Consider the following 17545-nt stretch of genomic DNA (forward strand, 5'->3'; position numbering starts at 1 on the left):
TATTTCTTCGTCCATTTCAAATGCGAGTGCCATCTGGAAACAATAGCTTTCTTATTCCAACCTGACTGATTGTTGAAAACCAAGTCATTGATCGATAATTATTGTATTTTATTTATGTATTTATTTATTTTTTCATATAACTGAGAACTAGGTATTTTGTTTTGTCTGTATTTGTAGAAGCATTGTCATACTACTGTGCCTCAAGTGAGGTTGGGCCAGTTAAGGAGGCAGTAGATTTGTAGGCAGGTAAGAGTTGTTTATGTGCAGTGAGTAATACCTGCAAACAGTGTGCAATTTTTAGACAAAAAAAATAAATTAGAAAGCTTAAGGTAGACAACAAATAATGATAATAAAACATATCACACTTAGAGAGCAGTTTACAAATCATATGTAATGATTTGTAATAAATAAGAAAAATGTAATTCTGTTAAGACAACTTATAGAATCCTGTAATGTGGTGTGAATATGTATGTTTATAGGGAAATTCAGAAGTTGTTGGGGGGAAAAAAAGTGGCCCATTTAAAAGTTTTCTTCAATTAACAGAACAGAGGCTACTTTTAAGGCTGAAAGAATCGTATGCACACATTGGATTGAGCTCTTTAGAACAGAACAAAAAACAAATCTAAAGAGTACCTCCACAATTATATCTCTTTGGAATTAAAAAAAAAACAAAAAAAAAAAACACTATTGGCATTCTCATATGGTGTTTGTATTTAACTATTGTTAGTACAAAGTCATGACAAGATGTATATTAGGGGATGGGAGATTCTTTCAAAGCATGATTACTATAGTGATCATTAAGAATACCAGCATTAGACATGTCTTTATCTTAGGTTAAAACACGTGGGACCAGTAATATGACGAGCATACAGCTTATAAAGTTGGTTAAAACCCGGAAGGTGCTGGCCATTTTTTTCCTTTTGTTAATAGCTGTTGGCAGATGCAGAAAAGTTCACGTCAGTAAATCACAGTTTTATTGTTGTGACCAGCATATGGCCTATGCGTACCCTAACTGTTGAATGTCTCTAGAGTTCACTAGTCAACACCCTTGCAACCCCACCTCCAAATATGCAGCAGCTGGAAAGAGCATGAAACAAAATCCCCAGGGAATGAAAGTAATTGATCTATACGATACATATGCTACTTATTTACATAAACCTATCATGAGGAATCTTTCCAACTCTCCTCAAAACATATAATTTACTTAAAAGCAATAAAAGTCTGAAGGATGTTATTACATCTTCCATAGACTCAGTTATAAAATAGCACTAAAATATGATTGTATCACTGTTTCTTCTTGGTTCTACTGCATTATTACATCTACAGTAACAGTGGTTACTGTATATACACCCACCCCTCGTTGTATCGCCCCTCCCTATACTGCAGTTTTGGATCACCCCATTTTTACATGCTAACTGTGCATGCCTTAGCTGCACTATACATAAACAATTTCACTTACAATTACTGTTCGTTTTATTTTGTACTGCACATCACAAACTAAAATATACAAAACAATTAAAAACAAAGCATTAATATCGTACTGTTATCACGTACAGACGTATTTCACAGTAACGCAAAGCAAATTAAATATCTACTTGCTGAAGCGTTTTTTTAAGAAATGCACTAACAAGTCACTGGGCAGTGATGTCAGCTCCCTAGCAACAAACCTCCTGTGTTGGGAATGGATTCTTTCAATGCAGCGGTTTGTACATTTGAGAAAGGAGAGGGAGATTCATTAAATGAATTGAAATGGGGTGCTGCTTTTTATACGAAAAATGAGAAAAAGCATGTTACGTAGAGGATTTATATTGAACCCTGACACCCACGATAAAATGAGGGAATGGTTGTACAGTATTTGTTATTAGCCTGTTTGTTTTTCTATGGGTCTCTCGCTATATTGTGGCCCTCGATATATAGCAGATTTATATTGGACCCAGACACCCGTGATATATCGAGTGGGTGGTGCATTACTAAGGCTGAACAATGGGCATCAGGAATAATATAATGTAAAACCTTCCAAAAAGGCATATTATTACTAAATGGGTAATTTAAATGAATAATCGACCAGGGCCAAAGAATGAAAGTTTAAGTTTATAAACAAAGGTCACTTTTACATTTAGCATTTTTAATGTCTATTTATTTCAACTACAATTATGCGTGTTAATATTTAAACCAGTGTCTGGTCAAGAACGTGAATATTATTATTAAAATTGGATTTTCTTTTGCTTGAGAAGTCATCCAGCTGATTTAGAATTCTGAAATTCAACAGTGTGAATGTTAGATGGAGAATTTTGAAAACTGTTATAATGGACTGAGTTTCAAATACAATGGGGTCCCTGTGGTAGATAGAAGAATAAATGTGCTTGAATATTGATAGTTTGAAGCAACGTTTTGTAATTTATTACTTACATGGTGTGTTTGACTCATTTGTATCTGATTGTAATCTCTTCCAAAGTGAGTGTAAAAAGCGTAACACTATATGGTAGACCTGTTGCTATGTGCAAGAAGGATAGGGTTGCGTTCCAATTCAAGTTAAGACAAGACCCCCTGTTGTAGGAGAACACCTGTCTTTAAAGAACAGTTGCCTTTTGTCAGTTTTATGAATTTAAACCGACAACCACCTGTTACCTTTCCCATAAACAAGGAGGATTTCTATGAAAGGTTTTACCGCACTGTTTTACTGTAGTTAGGGAAACAGTAGCACTCAGATTTGACCACGATATTCATATACAATTTTTAAAATATATATTCCTAGTAACATGACTTAAAACGATTAATCTGTTCTGCCCTGCATAAAGTCCAATGTATTTCCTGCATGTAGATGTTTTCCCATCTATTCTTAGTATACTATAGACTGTTTTCTTGGCAAAGCAACTTCCTCCATACAGTTCACAGTCTTAAGAAAGAGTCAAACTTTAATATTTTTTGCATGAAACAAATATGAAGATAGTTTCCTCCCCAGAGGGAAGAGTCCTTGCCATCCAAACTAGTAATCTTGCATTATGTTGTTTGCTCCTCTACCACCAGTCAGTATTTCATGACCTCTCCGAATAAGTTTTTAACAAAGCTGCTTCTGTTTGTTTGTTTGTTTGTTTTCCAGGCAGCCGACTCAACAAGGATCTCAAGCATTATCTAAGCCTGAGGTTTCAGAAGTCATCCCAAGATCACGAGCTGCAACAAACCATCAGAGATAACCTTTATCGCCATGCTGTGCCTTGTAAGTACACTCAGCTTTTATCAGACACTGTCTCTTTCTCCTTCTTATTGCGGATTGAGTGTCGACAGGTACTCAGTTTTTGCTGAGCTGCAGGCAAAACTTAGTATTCAGGTGAATATCAGAGTTTATGTTCCTGAATTAAACAGACAAACAACAGAATTTTACATTTGGTATTTGAATGACATTTCTTGAAGATGTCCATCATTGTTCCAAACCTACTGTAATTCTCAGAATATAATGTGCACACTCTTACAATTTCTACATGCAATATAGCTGTTGTGTGTTGTATACAAGTTCTTAGGGTTGGAGTATTCTATATGCTGTAGCAGCAGTGGGGAACCTTGTCTCTTCAATTGTAAGGCTTTGTTACAACCAGTTGCTAGGCTAATATACAAGGGTGCTCTTTATACACAGGGTGTGGGTAATTTTCTTAAAACCACTGTATTTACTCAAATAGTAATGATATAATCTACTGATGTGTTTTAAATAGAAAATGTTCTGTTGGTCCTTTATTGTTGAAAACATAATCTGTATAATTAAGTTGTTTCTGTTTCTGACCAGCAAAAGAAAAGCCCTGTTTCATTTTGTTACCATTGTGTTGATTACATAGAGATTCTATTTCGACTTGCATGATGTCATAATGCATACTAAATTTAACGCCTTGGCCAAGAAACTATGCAAGTGTGGGGGAAAGTATGTTCAGGAAAAGAATTCAAGCTGTCTTACTCATTAAAGAATGTAATACATAAATAAATCATGCAATGACAAATTAATACAAATCTATGCCAAATTGTCATTGCAGTATACCGTTTGGCAGCTTAGCATTCTTTTTTTATATACACCAGTCAACATTTTATTCAGAGAAGCACCCCAAGTAGAAAGTGTATTATTTGTTGAAGTACAGTATAACATGTTGTTGCTAGGGATATAAGTTATAGGGGCAGGGGTAGTCGCTAGTGCACGTGAAATGTGCATGCTTAACGTACGAATCTATATCGTATATATATATTATATCTTATATATAATATCATATATATATATATATATATATATATATATATATATATATGTGTGTGTGTGTGTGTGTGTATTATATTTTGAAAATTCAATTCCCTGGTGATTTATGTGGTTAACGTGAATGCATAAAAGGTCAAGGCAATTGAGCATGTCTGAACTGACTGTCTGCAGATCGAGTGTATCCTGCATATAGAGAGAGAGAGAGAGATGGAAGCAATTTAAAATAGACAATGGTTATTTTAAATCATTAGGCAAAGGGACTAAAATATTGATTATTATGTATGTGTGACAATGGTTGTAATCACCAGATCACACCATATGCTATCTTTACGTATTATATATATATATATATATATATATATATATATATATATATATATATATATATATATATATATATATATATATATATATATATATATATTGATAAACCTTAACTTCATTGACAATGTTATACTGAAACTGTTCCGTTGTCAGACTGGGGGGCAAATGTTTCAAAAGACAATGTGTAGGTCCATTTACTGATCATTTATATTGTATAAAAACTAGATTGACTGGGATTTGATTATTTTAATCACACTTCAAACGATTATAAAAACAGCTTCACTTCTTTCAAACTTTCCGCTTGTCCACAAGTTTTCAAATCCTTACTAGAATTGCAATCATATATTTATACAATTTGCTTATTATGGCCAACCAGAGGAGCCAGTCCTACTACCAAATGTGGAATTGTAGCCAGTCAGTTAAACCTGCACGCCTGAGTGACCTTGCGTCGCAATAGGCGTTTTAAATGCCCCAGTTTGGTGTAAACACACCGCTTCTCAATTCTGCTTCTTGGGTTGCAATGGATAAGCTATTCCGAGCTCGTATGAGATCAAAAATTAAGAAGCTATCAACTTCATTAACTGTACATTTCAGAGGATTTCTTCTGTAATACTCCTTCGTTAACAGGATGCTGCTAATGGATTATTTCAAATTCCCTTTCAAGAAGTGTTGCTGTGTGTGTGTGTGAGTGTGTGTTTATGGTAGGCCTTAAGGCTGTGTTTGACCCTGAGCAGGTCTCAGATGGAAGTGACTTTCAATCACCTGCCACACATTTAGCCTCAGGCCAAAGTGAAAGATCTTAGTGAAAAGGTCAGTGACATTACTAGGAGATACTGTGATTTACTGCAGGGATATGGAAACCCCCTGGGGGAAAACAGTACACTTTTTTTTTTCTTCTTTTTATTATGCATGATCTATTAAAAGCTATGTCTGAACCTTTAGTTTTGTGTTGTAAGAGGTTGTTTCACGTAGTGCGAGTTCCGGTCTTGGTGTGACCTACTTGGTTATGTGTGCCTTGTATGTAGGAGAGAGGCTGATAACAGATGGGTTACTTTGTGGCAGACATTTTATATCTGTTCTTTTTATATTTTTTGGTGTTATGCTTAATGTTCTTTCTGCAGTTGCTTTGAAACTCAAGCATATTGACTTTAAATTATGGTACTAAAGTTACAAAATATGACATTTTGCTGAGGATTGTCTAATTGGGGTAAATATAAAGTATTAAATACATTATATACCGGGGCTAGCCACCATAGTGTGTTAATGCCTGTGTTTTTTCAACAGTGCTGGGGCATGTAATGTGTAAAATGGCGTCTTTTTTTTCCAACTCAATTTGAAAAAAATGACTTTGAATCAGCCCTTAAGATCCAAACTGTGGATTGTGCAAAGATAATCTAATTTGTACACTGAATCATCACTGACTTTTGCTTCTGGTCTCATTTAAAAAACATGACAAAAAAGCTATCCTTTAAAGGAGGGTATGGATCCATTGCAGAAGTGAGTGATGAAAAGGGCTCTTATCAAGGGTTTTAAGCTGATTGATTAAACTTGTGAAAGTGATCAATGGGTTTCACTTTGACAGGAAGCCACACCTTTAGCCATGTAGAAATGTGGTCACGTGCCTGTATGCTATTATGTAGACAGAGGATAGAGAGTGCAGCAGGTGGCACAAGGCAGCTTCAGATCAGACAGGCGTAGTAGGGGCCTTGTGCTGAGGTTTGATACTCCACACTACGTGCTCTGCACCTTAACACAAGCCCATGTTTTCACATCCCTGGAGCTGTTATTGAAGAAGCAATCGATATCACGAGCTGGCTTTGCTCAAGCTTGCTGATTTAATTCATTAGGTTTCGCAGGAGATGGTCAGAATTGGGTAGCTGCATTTTAAGGAAGAGATCCAAGTCTATCTCATTGCGAACAGCTGAATACAGCTCAATTATAAAAACTATCGTGTGCATGATTTAAAAAATAAATAAATTAATAATTTATGCATAGCTTTTGTTACTGGACGGGAACTGATCAGATATGCATCATCTTTTTTTAACACCAAAAGTGATAACGGCTTGTTAACAAGCATAGCATAATCAGCTGATTGCGAAAAGGATTTACGGTCAGAGCAGCTCTGTGGAGATCTCTCAGCCTAGGCCTTTTACAAGCATAGTCTGACATCGCAGGTTATTCTCCTGCCAAAGGGGCACTTGTCAGTGCTTTGCTTTTGTGTGTGTTACCAGTGAATTTATCACCTTTTTCATTTTTGTTTAAAACCTAACAGACTGCAAGAATAAAAGCATTATTGGCTGTAATACAAATGCTTTTATAGTGTAAGTCTGACTGTGATTTAAGTGGCTAAGGTTTGGATTTGATTTTGAATCTGACTTTAAGAGAGATTGGGGGAGGGAGGAACAAGATGTTTACATTGCTACAGATAAAACATTAAATCCTCATGTGATTGTTGAATGTGAATATCTCAAACAGGTGCTAATGTTGTTATTCCCAAGACTTGTATTTGAAGGCCCCACAGAAAGCGGTTATTGCAATGTAATTTGCATTTCTTATGTTCCTAGCTCCAGTACAGATGGGCATTGTTCTGGAAATGTCGCCAGCGATATAAAAGACAAAGTCTGCTGAATTTTTCATTTTGCACTATTAGCTGCTCCTGCCAGAGCTCCCCCATCCCTCCTCCCAATAGCTCTCTCTCGCTCTCTCTCTCTCGCTCTCTCTCTCTCTCTCTCTCTCTTTATTTCCATTTTTAAAAGGCTTTTTCTTTTACTTCAGATCTTTTGTTGAATGGCAGCCGCTCTGTTGTAAGTAAGCCTCTTTACTTCCCCACACATTTACGATTCCTGCAGCTTTTTCTTCTTTTTTTATTTTTACTCGACTGCAGAGCCAGGGATCATTATTCAAGACGACTTTCAGATCGGAGCTCACAAAGGGAGGATTAATCTTTCAGTTTGGCTTGTATTTCTGAGGATTCAGGCAAGTGTGAGCATTTTTAGATTTTAGACCATTTCCTAACTGCATTTAATACATGCACAGCAAGCTAGATATGTGTATTGTCGAGGAATCGCTTGAGGTTTATATGATGAGAGGTGGGGGGTGGGGAGGAGGCACGTTCAGTCAGATCTTACCCAGAAGGACAGATGGCTAGTGGCCGTGGTACTTTTTTTTTCTAATTCATCCAGCAGCCTTTACACAAGGCCCACTGGTACACAGACATCCTTTTCACTCTGCTGGAGACTGGTGTGCTCAGTGAAGGGGGAGAGGGGAGGGTCATCAGGCACAAACAGGCGGCGATCTGGTCCAGATGCCTGCAGAACAAAAGGGCTTTTTTTCACAAAAAGCAGGGAGGAAGCGTGGCACTCGCATTGTGTTTCCCACTGCATTGCAGGTTGAAATTGGGGAGCTACATTGTAATGAAGTGCATTCCACAACATAATCAGTAATGAAAAAGAGTTCCTGTCAAGGAAGGGTGGAGAAATAAAAGATGCTAATGATAGATTGTAGAGAATGGGTGGTGAAGGGGGGGGGGGGGGGGGTGGGGGGGGGGGGAGGTGAAATGTGCACCCCAGGTAGCTGTGCAAAAAAATACCAAAAGAAAAATACAGCTAGGATTTTCTGGTGCATGCTAATGAAGTTGTGGCAGGTGTTTGGATAGCTGTAAGAGTAGGTTTTTGCTGCATTGTGTAGGCTATAGACCAGTCTGAACTGTTAATTTCAATTGGTTGCTTAAATACACTTTCAAATGGATGACTCGTTGGTTACATTTTTTTAAATGGTGCATAACTGGCGAGGTAAAAAATACTGATAATCAACCGCAGATAGTTAATTTTCCTCTGACGATGCTCTTGTAATGGCTGATCCAGTAATATTATCGGTTGAGCATTTTAGATTAATTTGTGCGTGTAGAATTGTAAAGCCAAATTTGTAGGTTGCGTATTTGAAATTAATTTGTATTGTATAAGAATGAGTCAATCGATATAGCGAACAATTAGCATTTGTGTTTGTCGGTAGAAATCTTCAAAGAGGCAAAAATACACTTGTGTACTGTTGTGCTGCAAAAAATACTGAGTTCCCTGTGCTTACTTTTTTTTATTCTCATTTTCTAAATATTATGTTAAGCATTCATCATGTGTATCCTGAGGATCAGACGTACCTGAAATGACCCCCCAACTAGTTAAAGCTCAAAAGCATTGCGCAGACAATTTCTTCCCGGTGTCCCTCTTCTACCGAAAGGCTCAGTCCTACATTGGAATGGTGGAAAGCAAAAATATTTTTAAATATTTCATTAGCCATTAGATTTCAAGCCAGTTCACTATGAATCTTAGCACAGCCTCTCTGGTGAAAAACAAATCCTGGACTCAATTGCTGGGTGTATGCTTGAATGGACTTTGCTTTCCTGATGTGTATACATTGGAATGGCACCAATACGTCACAGTCATGGACAGCTCACTGCAAATCTACTGCTGTTCTGGAGCTTATTTATTGTGACTTGGAACAGAAAGATGTACATGCCCCCTGGTACTGGCAAAACAAGTGTAAAAAGTTCTTCAATTTTAATTGAATTGCCCATACATCTTGTCTAGTAATAGCTGAGCACAGCTATTAGCTACAGAGGCAATAGCTGAATTATTTACAACCTCTTGATAGGCCATTGAAAAATAAACTTTTGGTCCTTTTTAGACTAAGACTTTTCTTTCAGCTTAAGTTTTGTTTCAAAACACTATCACGCATTTTGAAGAACAAGGATTTCTGGGTTTACATTACTGCATTTTCTGTGTAGACCATATTCCTAATGTTTTGGAAATACTTAAGTCAAACATAAGATGGTGGTAGCCGTATAATGGAATGACCAGTTTTACTTTAATCTGCAAACAATTGAATATTAATTATTAATAGTTGTATTTGTGTTTTGTATTACAAAGTGTCCCATAAAAACAAATAAGCCATGAGCAGTTTCTGTAAATAAGTTTTTTTGATTCACATAATTTAGTTACACCTCCTTATTATTCCACAGTTTCTACAGTACGTCTATATATTATACTTGTCAGTGAGTAACTGTCTTCAAATCCAAATTGTGGAACATTGCCAGATCAGCAGGGAAATAACCTGATGCAGGTCTGAGAATGTGTGTTTATTTACTAACATCTTTCTTAATTCGTTTCCATATATTATTTAAATAAAGACCATTGTCTGACACTGATTCTTGGCGTTTCTCACCTATCCTGAAGAACCCTGTTGCTCCTTGTTCTTTATCACATTTCCTTTAGTTAATGAGCTCATGGTTCAGCATCAGGCTTCTTTTAATTGACTAAATGTGTAATTCAGCTCTTCAATGACAGTCACCGGATCTACAGTGCTTATTTTTTCTCTCCGAAAGTCAGTTGTTTTCTTTTAACTGGACATGATGCAGCATCCGCTACTTCATAATAATTGCTACCTAACACTATGAATCCTTCATAATTACTTGGAAAACCAACATAGCTTTCAAAATAGCTTTTCAGCTTTTTGAGTGCATTTGTGTAACTGGTGGCCGTCAACACTTTTTATTGTAATTCTTAAGATTATTTATCCAGTAAATTATGTAGAACAGTGGTAAATGGGAAAACCTGTTAGGCATAAGAAATGTTGCATTTGCGTTATTTGAAGGTGTTTACAATATGGGGACACAGTCACTATAGATATACCTTAGAAGCATGCCTGTCTGGCTCACAGTGTGATATATTTGTATTGCTGGTGATCCACATTTAGACAATACAAACTAAATCTATAGTCAACAAAATTTGCTTTCTGAAGTACATGTATACAGGGTAAATATACTTGTAGAATAACATTAAACGTGACAGTTCTCAAATGAAATTGGGAACAGTTTAAAACTGTTCATTGCTTGGCCTGGTGGGACACAGCCTGATCCAGTTATTACCTGTGTCATCCAGCCTAGTAGAAATGAATAGCAATGTTCTACTTTTAGGGGCACGCGATCAGGGAAGGAAGTGGGGAGTTGAGTTTTTGGCCTTTGGGCAGTCCCTCTGGAGACGCTGGCAAAGCTTAAAGTCTGGTGTTAATAAGCCAGATAAGGTGGAAAGATTGGGAAAGAAACTGTGCTGTCCAAAAGTAGGCTGTGAAGTGACTGTTTTTAATACCCAAAGGATCAGACACCAAAATAATTTTTCACCAGGAGTGACACATGTCAAAAAGAGTGCATGTAGAAAGTGTGCAAGCATTGTAAAGAAAATAGAAATGTTCTGGTGCTGGTTATCTAAAAAGAGTACCGCCGTGTACCCAGCGGAATAGAATACATATTGGTCATATTATAACATACCTCAGCTAGCCAAGCTTTTAAAATGTGGAAACTGTAAATTTATAAGTAGGTTATCTTGATTTTATTATGTAAGTGGACGAACTAGTGAACTGGCCATAGCATCACTCCATCCTGTCTGCACCCAATCAGGGATAGGACAGTTGCTCCAGCAGTATAAAACTTGGCACACCATCATGGAAGATACTGGTAGCTGCATAAGACAAGACAAAGAGGAAGTTGAAATGATGGTTTTACCAATATAAACTACATTAAAATATATATAAAGGATCCAAAGCTCTATGCTTTATTATTGTATCAATTGTAGGTCAGATTTGCAATTCAGAGTTGTGTGAAATTCACTTTTTGTTTTTGTTTTCTAACTTACCTTATGAATATGAATGCATGCGTTTTTATTATTATCTTTTCCATTTACAGCATAGGCAAGAAATTCATAAATAAAAATGATAATTCATTTTATTAATGTTTTTAATACTGTCCTGTCCATCGTGATATTTGACAATGGAACCTCTTCTATTCATTTCCGATACAGTCAGCCTCGGATAATTCGACAGTCTTAGTCCTGAATTTTCTCCATATAAAATATATGCATCCTGACTTTTTTTTTCTTTTTTTTTTTTAAACTCGACTCCTGGCTTTACTCGTAATGCGACACTTTTTACCAGTGCAGAAGGGATAAAAACTATTAAAGACTAGTGGATAACTCGACACTGTCGTTTCACGTGACTGACCTCTGACAGGAAATGGATCGTTCATTCATTCATTCATAGTCAACACAGTATGTGGTTGGATTATTTTCATAAAAAATAACGCTGTAGTTGTTTTATGAATTTTTTTTCAGTCGAACTATACAAGTTGTACCAAGTTTGTACAGTACTGTAATTGACCATTCACTGCAGTTCTTTCAACCGTTTTCATAAGGACATTTAACTAAAAATAAACTTGTAAATACTGTAAACGTGTGAGTTGTTACTTACATGCACATTAATACCACGGCTCATTGCACCCATGGTTCACGCGACACCTTAGATAAGTCGACACTAAATAGGATCCCTGTGGGGAGCAGAGTCGACCGGTTGACTGTATATCAATAGAGGTGCATAAAGAAATTAAACACTGCTAAAGAAGGACAGAGTTGCAATTGATTTGAATAAGGTGGGGTTACAATGTTGCTTCCAAGCTTGTAAATAGACCTACTTGTTTAGTTAGATAGACAGTTATCATCATACCTGATAATACTCTGAAAAGGTTTCAGGTTTTATTTCCTTAAACTAAACATTAGCTGCAATTCTACCTTTATTTAGTGTCATTACAGTGACATTATAATAGGGTTTGCTTATTGTCGCCTCCTTAGTAAAGTAGCTAAAAACAATATGCTTTTTTAATTCCCAGTGACCTTGTCTGTCTCTCGCTGCATTACATAGGCTATAAATATAAAAATATTAGGATATAGGCTATAAAAGTTCTGCTGTTTTTTTAGAGGGGGGAATAAAAACCTTGTCTCTTTCAGGAAAATGCATCCTCTGTAGCTTAAATTAAACATTTAGAAAATAAATAAGTGAGAAACCCAACAGTCGCTACGTAAATCTAAACACGCATATACTTTTGTCTGGAGAATACCTAAACACATAATTACAACTTATCCTGCTTTTCTCAGTCCGGGTTTACAGGAATTATCATGTACTAACCTGTAATTTTCTCTGCCTTTCTCTAATACCTGTTAAAAAGCATAGGGCAGTGTTGCAAAAAAATATTTCTTGGTAACACTTTATGAATATAAATGATTGATATTTACAGTTTAATTTCTTAATTCATATTACATATGCAATATAAAACTGGGTTTTTCAAAACTGTTAAATCTATACCATACACACACCTATTTAGATATGACTTAAAAGAGCAGCAATTAAAGACAAATGTTTAGTATCTACTGTGTACTATTTGGAAGTACTGTAAAGTAAATAAAATGAAGCAATGGGCATGTATGCATGCAGGACCTGTCCAGCCAGCTTTATCTCTAAATCCCATTCAGGCCTAATCCTTTGGAGCCCCATCATTTGCTTTTGTAGTGTTGATTGCCAGGGTCACATGACCCACGGGAGGGTGATCCTAGTGCCTTGTTTATGAGAGGAGCATGTGTGTGAGTGTGTGTCTGTGGAGGTGGGCGGGTGCACAAGGGGAACCGAGGGGCAGGGAGACACTCGCTTCAGACAAGCGCTTCAGTGTTAATAGCTCACATTGGCTTAGCCTCTAAGCTGGGCAGGAGGACTAATTTGCTGTGCTTGTGGGCTTTGATAAAAAAAAAAAATAATAAAGGCAGCTGCCATTGCTTGCTCAGATGCAAATGGATGAAACTGGGGGGGTGGAGGGGGAGATGAACGGCAAACCAGGAGAATAATTCTTCCACACGCGACCTGCTGCTGTGCTGTATCAGATTTTGAGATTTCAGCAAGGAGAAGGTAGAAGGCATTTTTTTAATGAGGTATTTTTCGTTGTCGTGAATGTCTTTTCAGTGGTTCGTTGGATAAGTGTGTGTGTGTGTGTGTGTGTGTGTGTGTGTGTGTGTGTGTATGTGTGGTGGGGGTGGTGGTGTATTAAGCGGAAAGCATCAGTGCATGAGGCTTATGCAGATCCATTGTACAGTGAACATTGATGTATTTAGCTGTGGTGATGAGGCATTGTTTGTTATTCGCTATTTCTAAAAGGGACTCCTTTTTAATGCATTGAATGAAGTAATCCAGTTCTCAACATGGTCTGTTGTCGCTTGTTTGAGGCCATTATCTTCAGCCTGTGCTCCTGTTTGGAAAGGTGTGCAGGATGCCGGCTCGCTCTCTTTTTCTATCTCTCTCCCTCCTCCCCCTCCCCCTGCCTCTTGCTTCTGGGTCTCCAGCTCTTTAAATGGAAGGTTTAAAGGTTTTTTTTTTTTTTCTCATCCTTCTTTGGTAAAGGAGCTTTTATTGAAAGACAGAAAAAAAACCTGTAGTATTATTTGTAAGGTTTCTGGGTAATTAGGCATTGAATTTTGTCTTGTAGCCTGTAGGTTTTTTTTTTTTTTCCCACCTTCTATTATTTCTCAAACGTTCGCAAATAAAACTGTGGCTCAGCTGGATAAAATGGAGAACTGTAAAAGGCCGTGAAGGATGGCCTGTTGTGTTGAGATTCATTGTGATTGTGCTTGAACGAGCAGAGAGAGCTCCCCCCTCTCTCTCTCTCTCTCTCTCTCTCTCTCTCTCTCTCGTGGAGGATTGTGGGAAGGGCTTGCAGAGAGGTGGAACGCCGGTGCGGTAGGACCGGGAAATTTAAAACTTTTATTTATTATATTTATTTATTTATTTATTTAGTTTTTTTAGTTTGATCGTTACTTAGTTGTTCTTTTTGTGTGTTTGTTTGTTCGTAGGTTAGTGGTGTGTGTGTGTGTGTTTGTTTGTTTGGAGGGTGTTTGGAGATCCCGTTATGGGGTCTCGTTCAGGAGGGCTGGGGGCTCTCACCCGCCGACACGGGGTCCGTTGCCTGCCTGACCCCGGGGTTTCGGTGGAGGAGTGCCTGCTGGCAGTAGGAGAGGTGGTGGGGTTTGAAAATATTATGTCGGCGTCAAGAATGAATAAAGCGCTGGTAATATTTTTAGTGGAGGTGTCTCTGGTACACAAGCTGGTAGAGGAAGGATTTACAGTGAAAGGTGAATTTGTTCAGGTTTCCCCTCTAGTAACCCCGGTTACGAAAGTTATTATTTCTAATGTGCCTCCGTTTTTAAAAAATGAGCAATTAGAAAAGAATTTAGCTCGTTTTGGTAAACTGGTGTCCCCGATTAAGGGAATCCCGCTGGGGTGCAAAAATAACAGTGTTAGGCACGTCATGTCGTTTAGAAGGCAGGCGTTTGTCTTACTAAATGATCCTAACCAAGTCATTAATGTTGCCTGGAATTTTAACGTGGAAGGGATGAATTGTGTAGTTTTTGTCAGTTCCGAAACGATGAGATGTTTTTACTGTAGAGAACAGGGACACCAGAGAAAAGCCTGCCCGAGAAAGGAGGCTAGAGCGGAGACAGGGCAGGATCAGGGCGATGCTGGCGGGGAGGAAGTCGGGGGTGTTGGGGGTGAGCGGGAGGAAGAGTCGGCTCCCCCAGCGCAGCCGCAGAGCGAGCCCGTGCTGACCGAGGAGGAGGCGATCCAGAAGGAAACCGGAGCAGAACCACCAACACCACGGCCTCGCACAAAGAGACCCAGCCGCAGCCTGTCACTGACGGGTTCGGAGGATAATACCGCTACTACTGAGAATGGTGAAGAATCATTCAAGGTAGTAGCGAAAAAGACACGAATTCAGCGGAAGGCTGCAGAGCTGCCGGATGGCAGAGCGCAGCCAGTGCAGAACTCCGAACCCGTGCAGACAGGGAGACTGCGGGCTCCTGGCGGGGCGTCAGTCCCTCCCAACACGGAGGAAGAGAGCACAGCGCAGGGTGAGCCGGGCGCGGTGCAAGACTCTCCGCTAGCTGAATCTCAGCCGCCTGAAATGGTGCCGGCTGTAGCAGAGACCGGTGTCGGGGAGTCGGAGGGAGCTGCGGAGGAACGGATTCTCGGGGGCGAGCGAGAGGACAGCGCGGATGAGATGGAGGGGGAGCTCTCTGACTCCTCGCTTATCTCAGACATCCCTGATAGCCAACCCGTCAGTAAGAAAAAGTTATACACACTTGAGCAGGTAAATGATTTTATGATAGAAACAAAAGGGAAAAGGGGAGTAGAAATAGAGAGTTTTTTCCCTGATCTAAGGTTATTTCTCCACTCCGCTCACGTTATAACAAGGAAAGCCACAATAGAAGAATTTGATCAGCCAAAACGTTATAGATTAAAAAAAATTGTTCAGAAAATTAAAAAGGATCTTAAAAGTGGTTCAAAATCTCTTGTTTAAAAATGGCTGTGTTTTATGAAACTTCTTTTATTACTTGTTTTAGTGTGTTAGTTTTTTTAGCTATGATGGAAAGGTGCGTTTTTATTTCTTTTAATCTAAACGGCTGCAGACAGTCTTTTAAGAGGGCGCAGCTAGTCGGGTTTTTAGAGCAGAAGCAGGCGGGGGTGGTGTTTCTGCAGGAAACGCACTCGGATCAGGAGAATGAGGAGGCGTGGCGAGCGGAGTGGAAGGGGCTGTGCGTGATGAGTCACGGCGCTAGTACCAGTGCAGGAGTAGCCGTGCTTTTTAAACCCAGCCTGGGGGCAGTTTTACTAGATATAGATGAAATCGAGAAAGGGAGGATTTTAAAAGTAAGAGCTAGGCTGGGCAGTACAGTGTATGTTTTTATTAATATTTATGCCCCCAATAGAGGGGGGGAACGAATTTTATTTTTTAAGAAATTAAAGCAAGCTCTTTTTAATATTAATAATAATGATGTGGTGGTAGTAGGAGGAGATTTTAATTGTACTGTTAATTTTAATATTGATAGAAATAATGATGAACCACACCCTCAGTCCTCCAGAGAGTTGGCTGCATTGTTAGAGTCCAGTGACCTGGTTGACATATGGAGATGCCTGCACCCCAGTTCAAGACAATACACCTGGTCTCAGTATCACACAGACTGTGTATATAGAGCAAGACTAGACCGGTTTTATACTTCTAAAAACGATTTAAATAAATTTATCAAAGCAAGAATCATCCCCAGTAGTCTCTCTGACCACCACTGTCTATTAATTACAGTAATAATTCAATCAGAACCCCACAGAGCATCTTACTGGCATTTCAATGTAAAATTATTACAAGATGTAAAATTTAAGCAACAATTCAAACTTTTTTGGATAATTTGGAAAAAAGAAAAAGCACAATATAAAGATTTAAGACAGTGGTGGGACATTGGCAAAATACAAATTAAATGTTTTTGTCAACAATATACTATAAATGCAACCAGGTCACTGAACACAGCCGTGAGAGAACTGGAGTCCAAAATCCTCCTCCTAGAGGAAAGTTTAAATTCAGAATTTAAAGAACAGACCCTGGAGAACCTAAAAGAGCAGAAAATCGCGCTGGGGAGCTTGCTGAAGGAAAGAGTGAAGGGGGCGATTGTGCGTTCCAGATTCATGGAGTTGAGAGACATGGATGCCCCCACTAGTTTCTTCTTCAACCTGGAGAGGAAGAGAGCGGACAGTAGACAGCTGTGTTGTATCAGGACTCCTGGTGGGAAAGAACTGCACACCCGGGAGGAAATCAGCAGAGAGGCGGTGCGTTTTTACAAGGAACTTTATAATAAAGAACTGTGCAACATAGAGGACACTGAGCGGCTGCTCCAGGGGTTACCCAGCCTCAGTGAGAAGGAGCAGATTCAGCTGGACGCACCGCTGACCCACCAGGAGATGACCGCCGCTGTCAAGCAGCTCTCCAGCGGAAAGGTTCCCGGGATCGATGGACTGCCAGCAGAATTTTATAATAATTTCTGGGATATAATGGGGGAGGATTTGCTCCAGGTTCTGAGAGAGAGCCTCAGCCACAGGGAGCTGCCTCTTAGCTGCCGTAGGGCAGTGGTTACACTGCTGCCCAAGAAGGGAGACCTATGCCAGCTTAAAAATTGGAGACCTGTGTCAATTTTATGTTCTGATTTAAAGATTTTATCCAAAACAATCGCTAATAGATTAAAAAGTGTTATTGGAACTGTAATACATATGGATCAAACATATTGTATACCGGGTCGCTCT

At 38.7% G+C, this 17545-nt stretch overlaps 1 protein-coding gene across 1 annotated transcript in view; it reads left to right on the top strand.

The window, feature by feature from the left end:
• LOC121329342 (membrane-associated guanylate kinase, WW and PDZ domain-containing protein 1-like) overlaps positions 1-17545 on the top strand; it is a 140763-nt gene that overhangs the window by 63432 nt on the left and 59786 nt on the right. Inside the window, exon 2 of the mRNA XM_041274900.1 lies at positions 3101-3217. Within this exon, the coding sequence (XP_041130834.1) occupies positions 3101-3217 (117 nt within the window). The remainder of the gene's footprint in view (positions 1-3100; positions 3218-17545) is intronic.

The sequence above is a fragment of the Polyodon spathula genome, chromosome 16 (genome assembly GCF_017654505.1).
Source record: "Polyodon spathula isolate WHYD16114869_AA chromosome 16, ASM1765450v1, whole genome shotgun sequence".
Classification (NCBI taxonomy): domain Eukaryota; kingdom Metazoa; phylum Chordata; class Actinopteri; order Acipenseriformes; family Polyodontidae; genus Polyodon; species Polyodon spathula.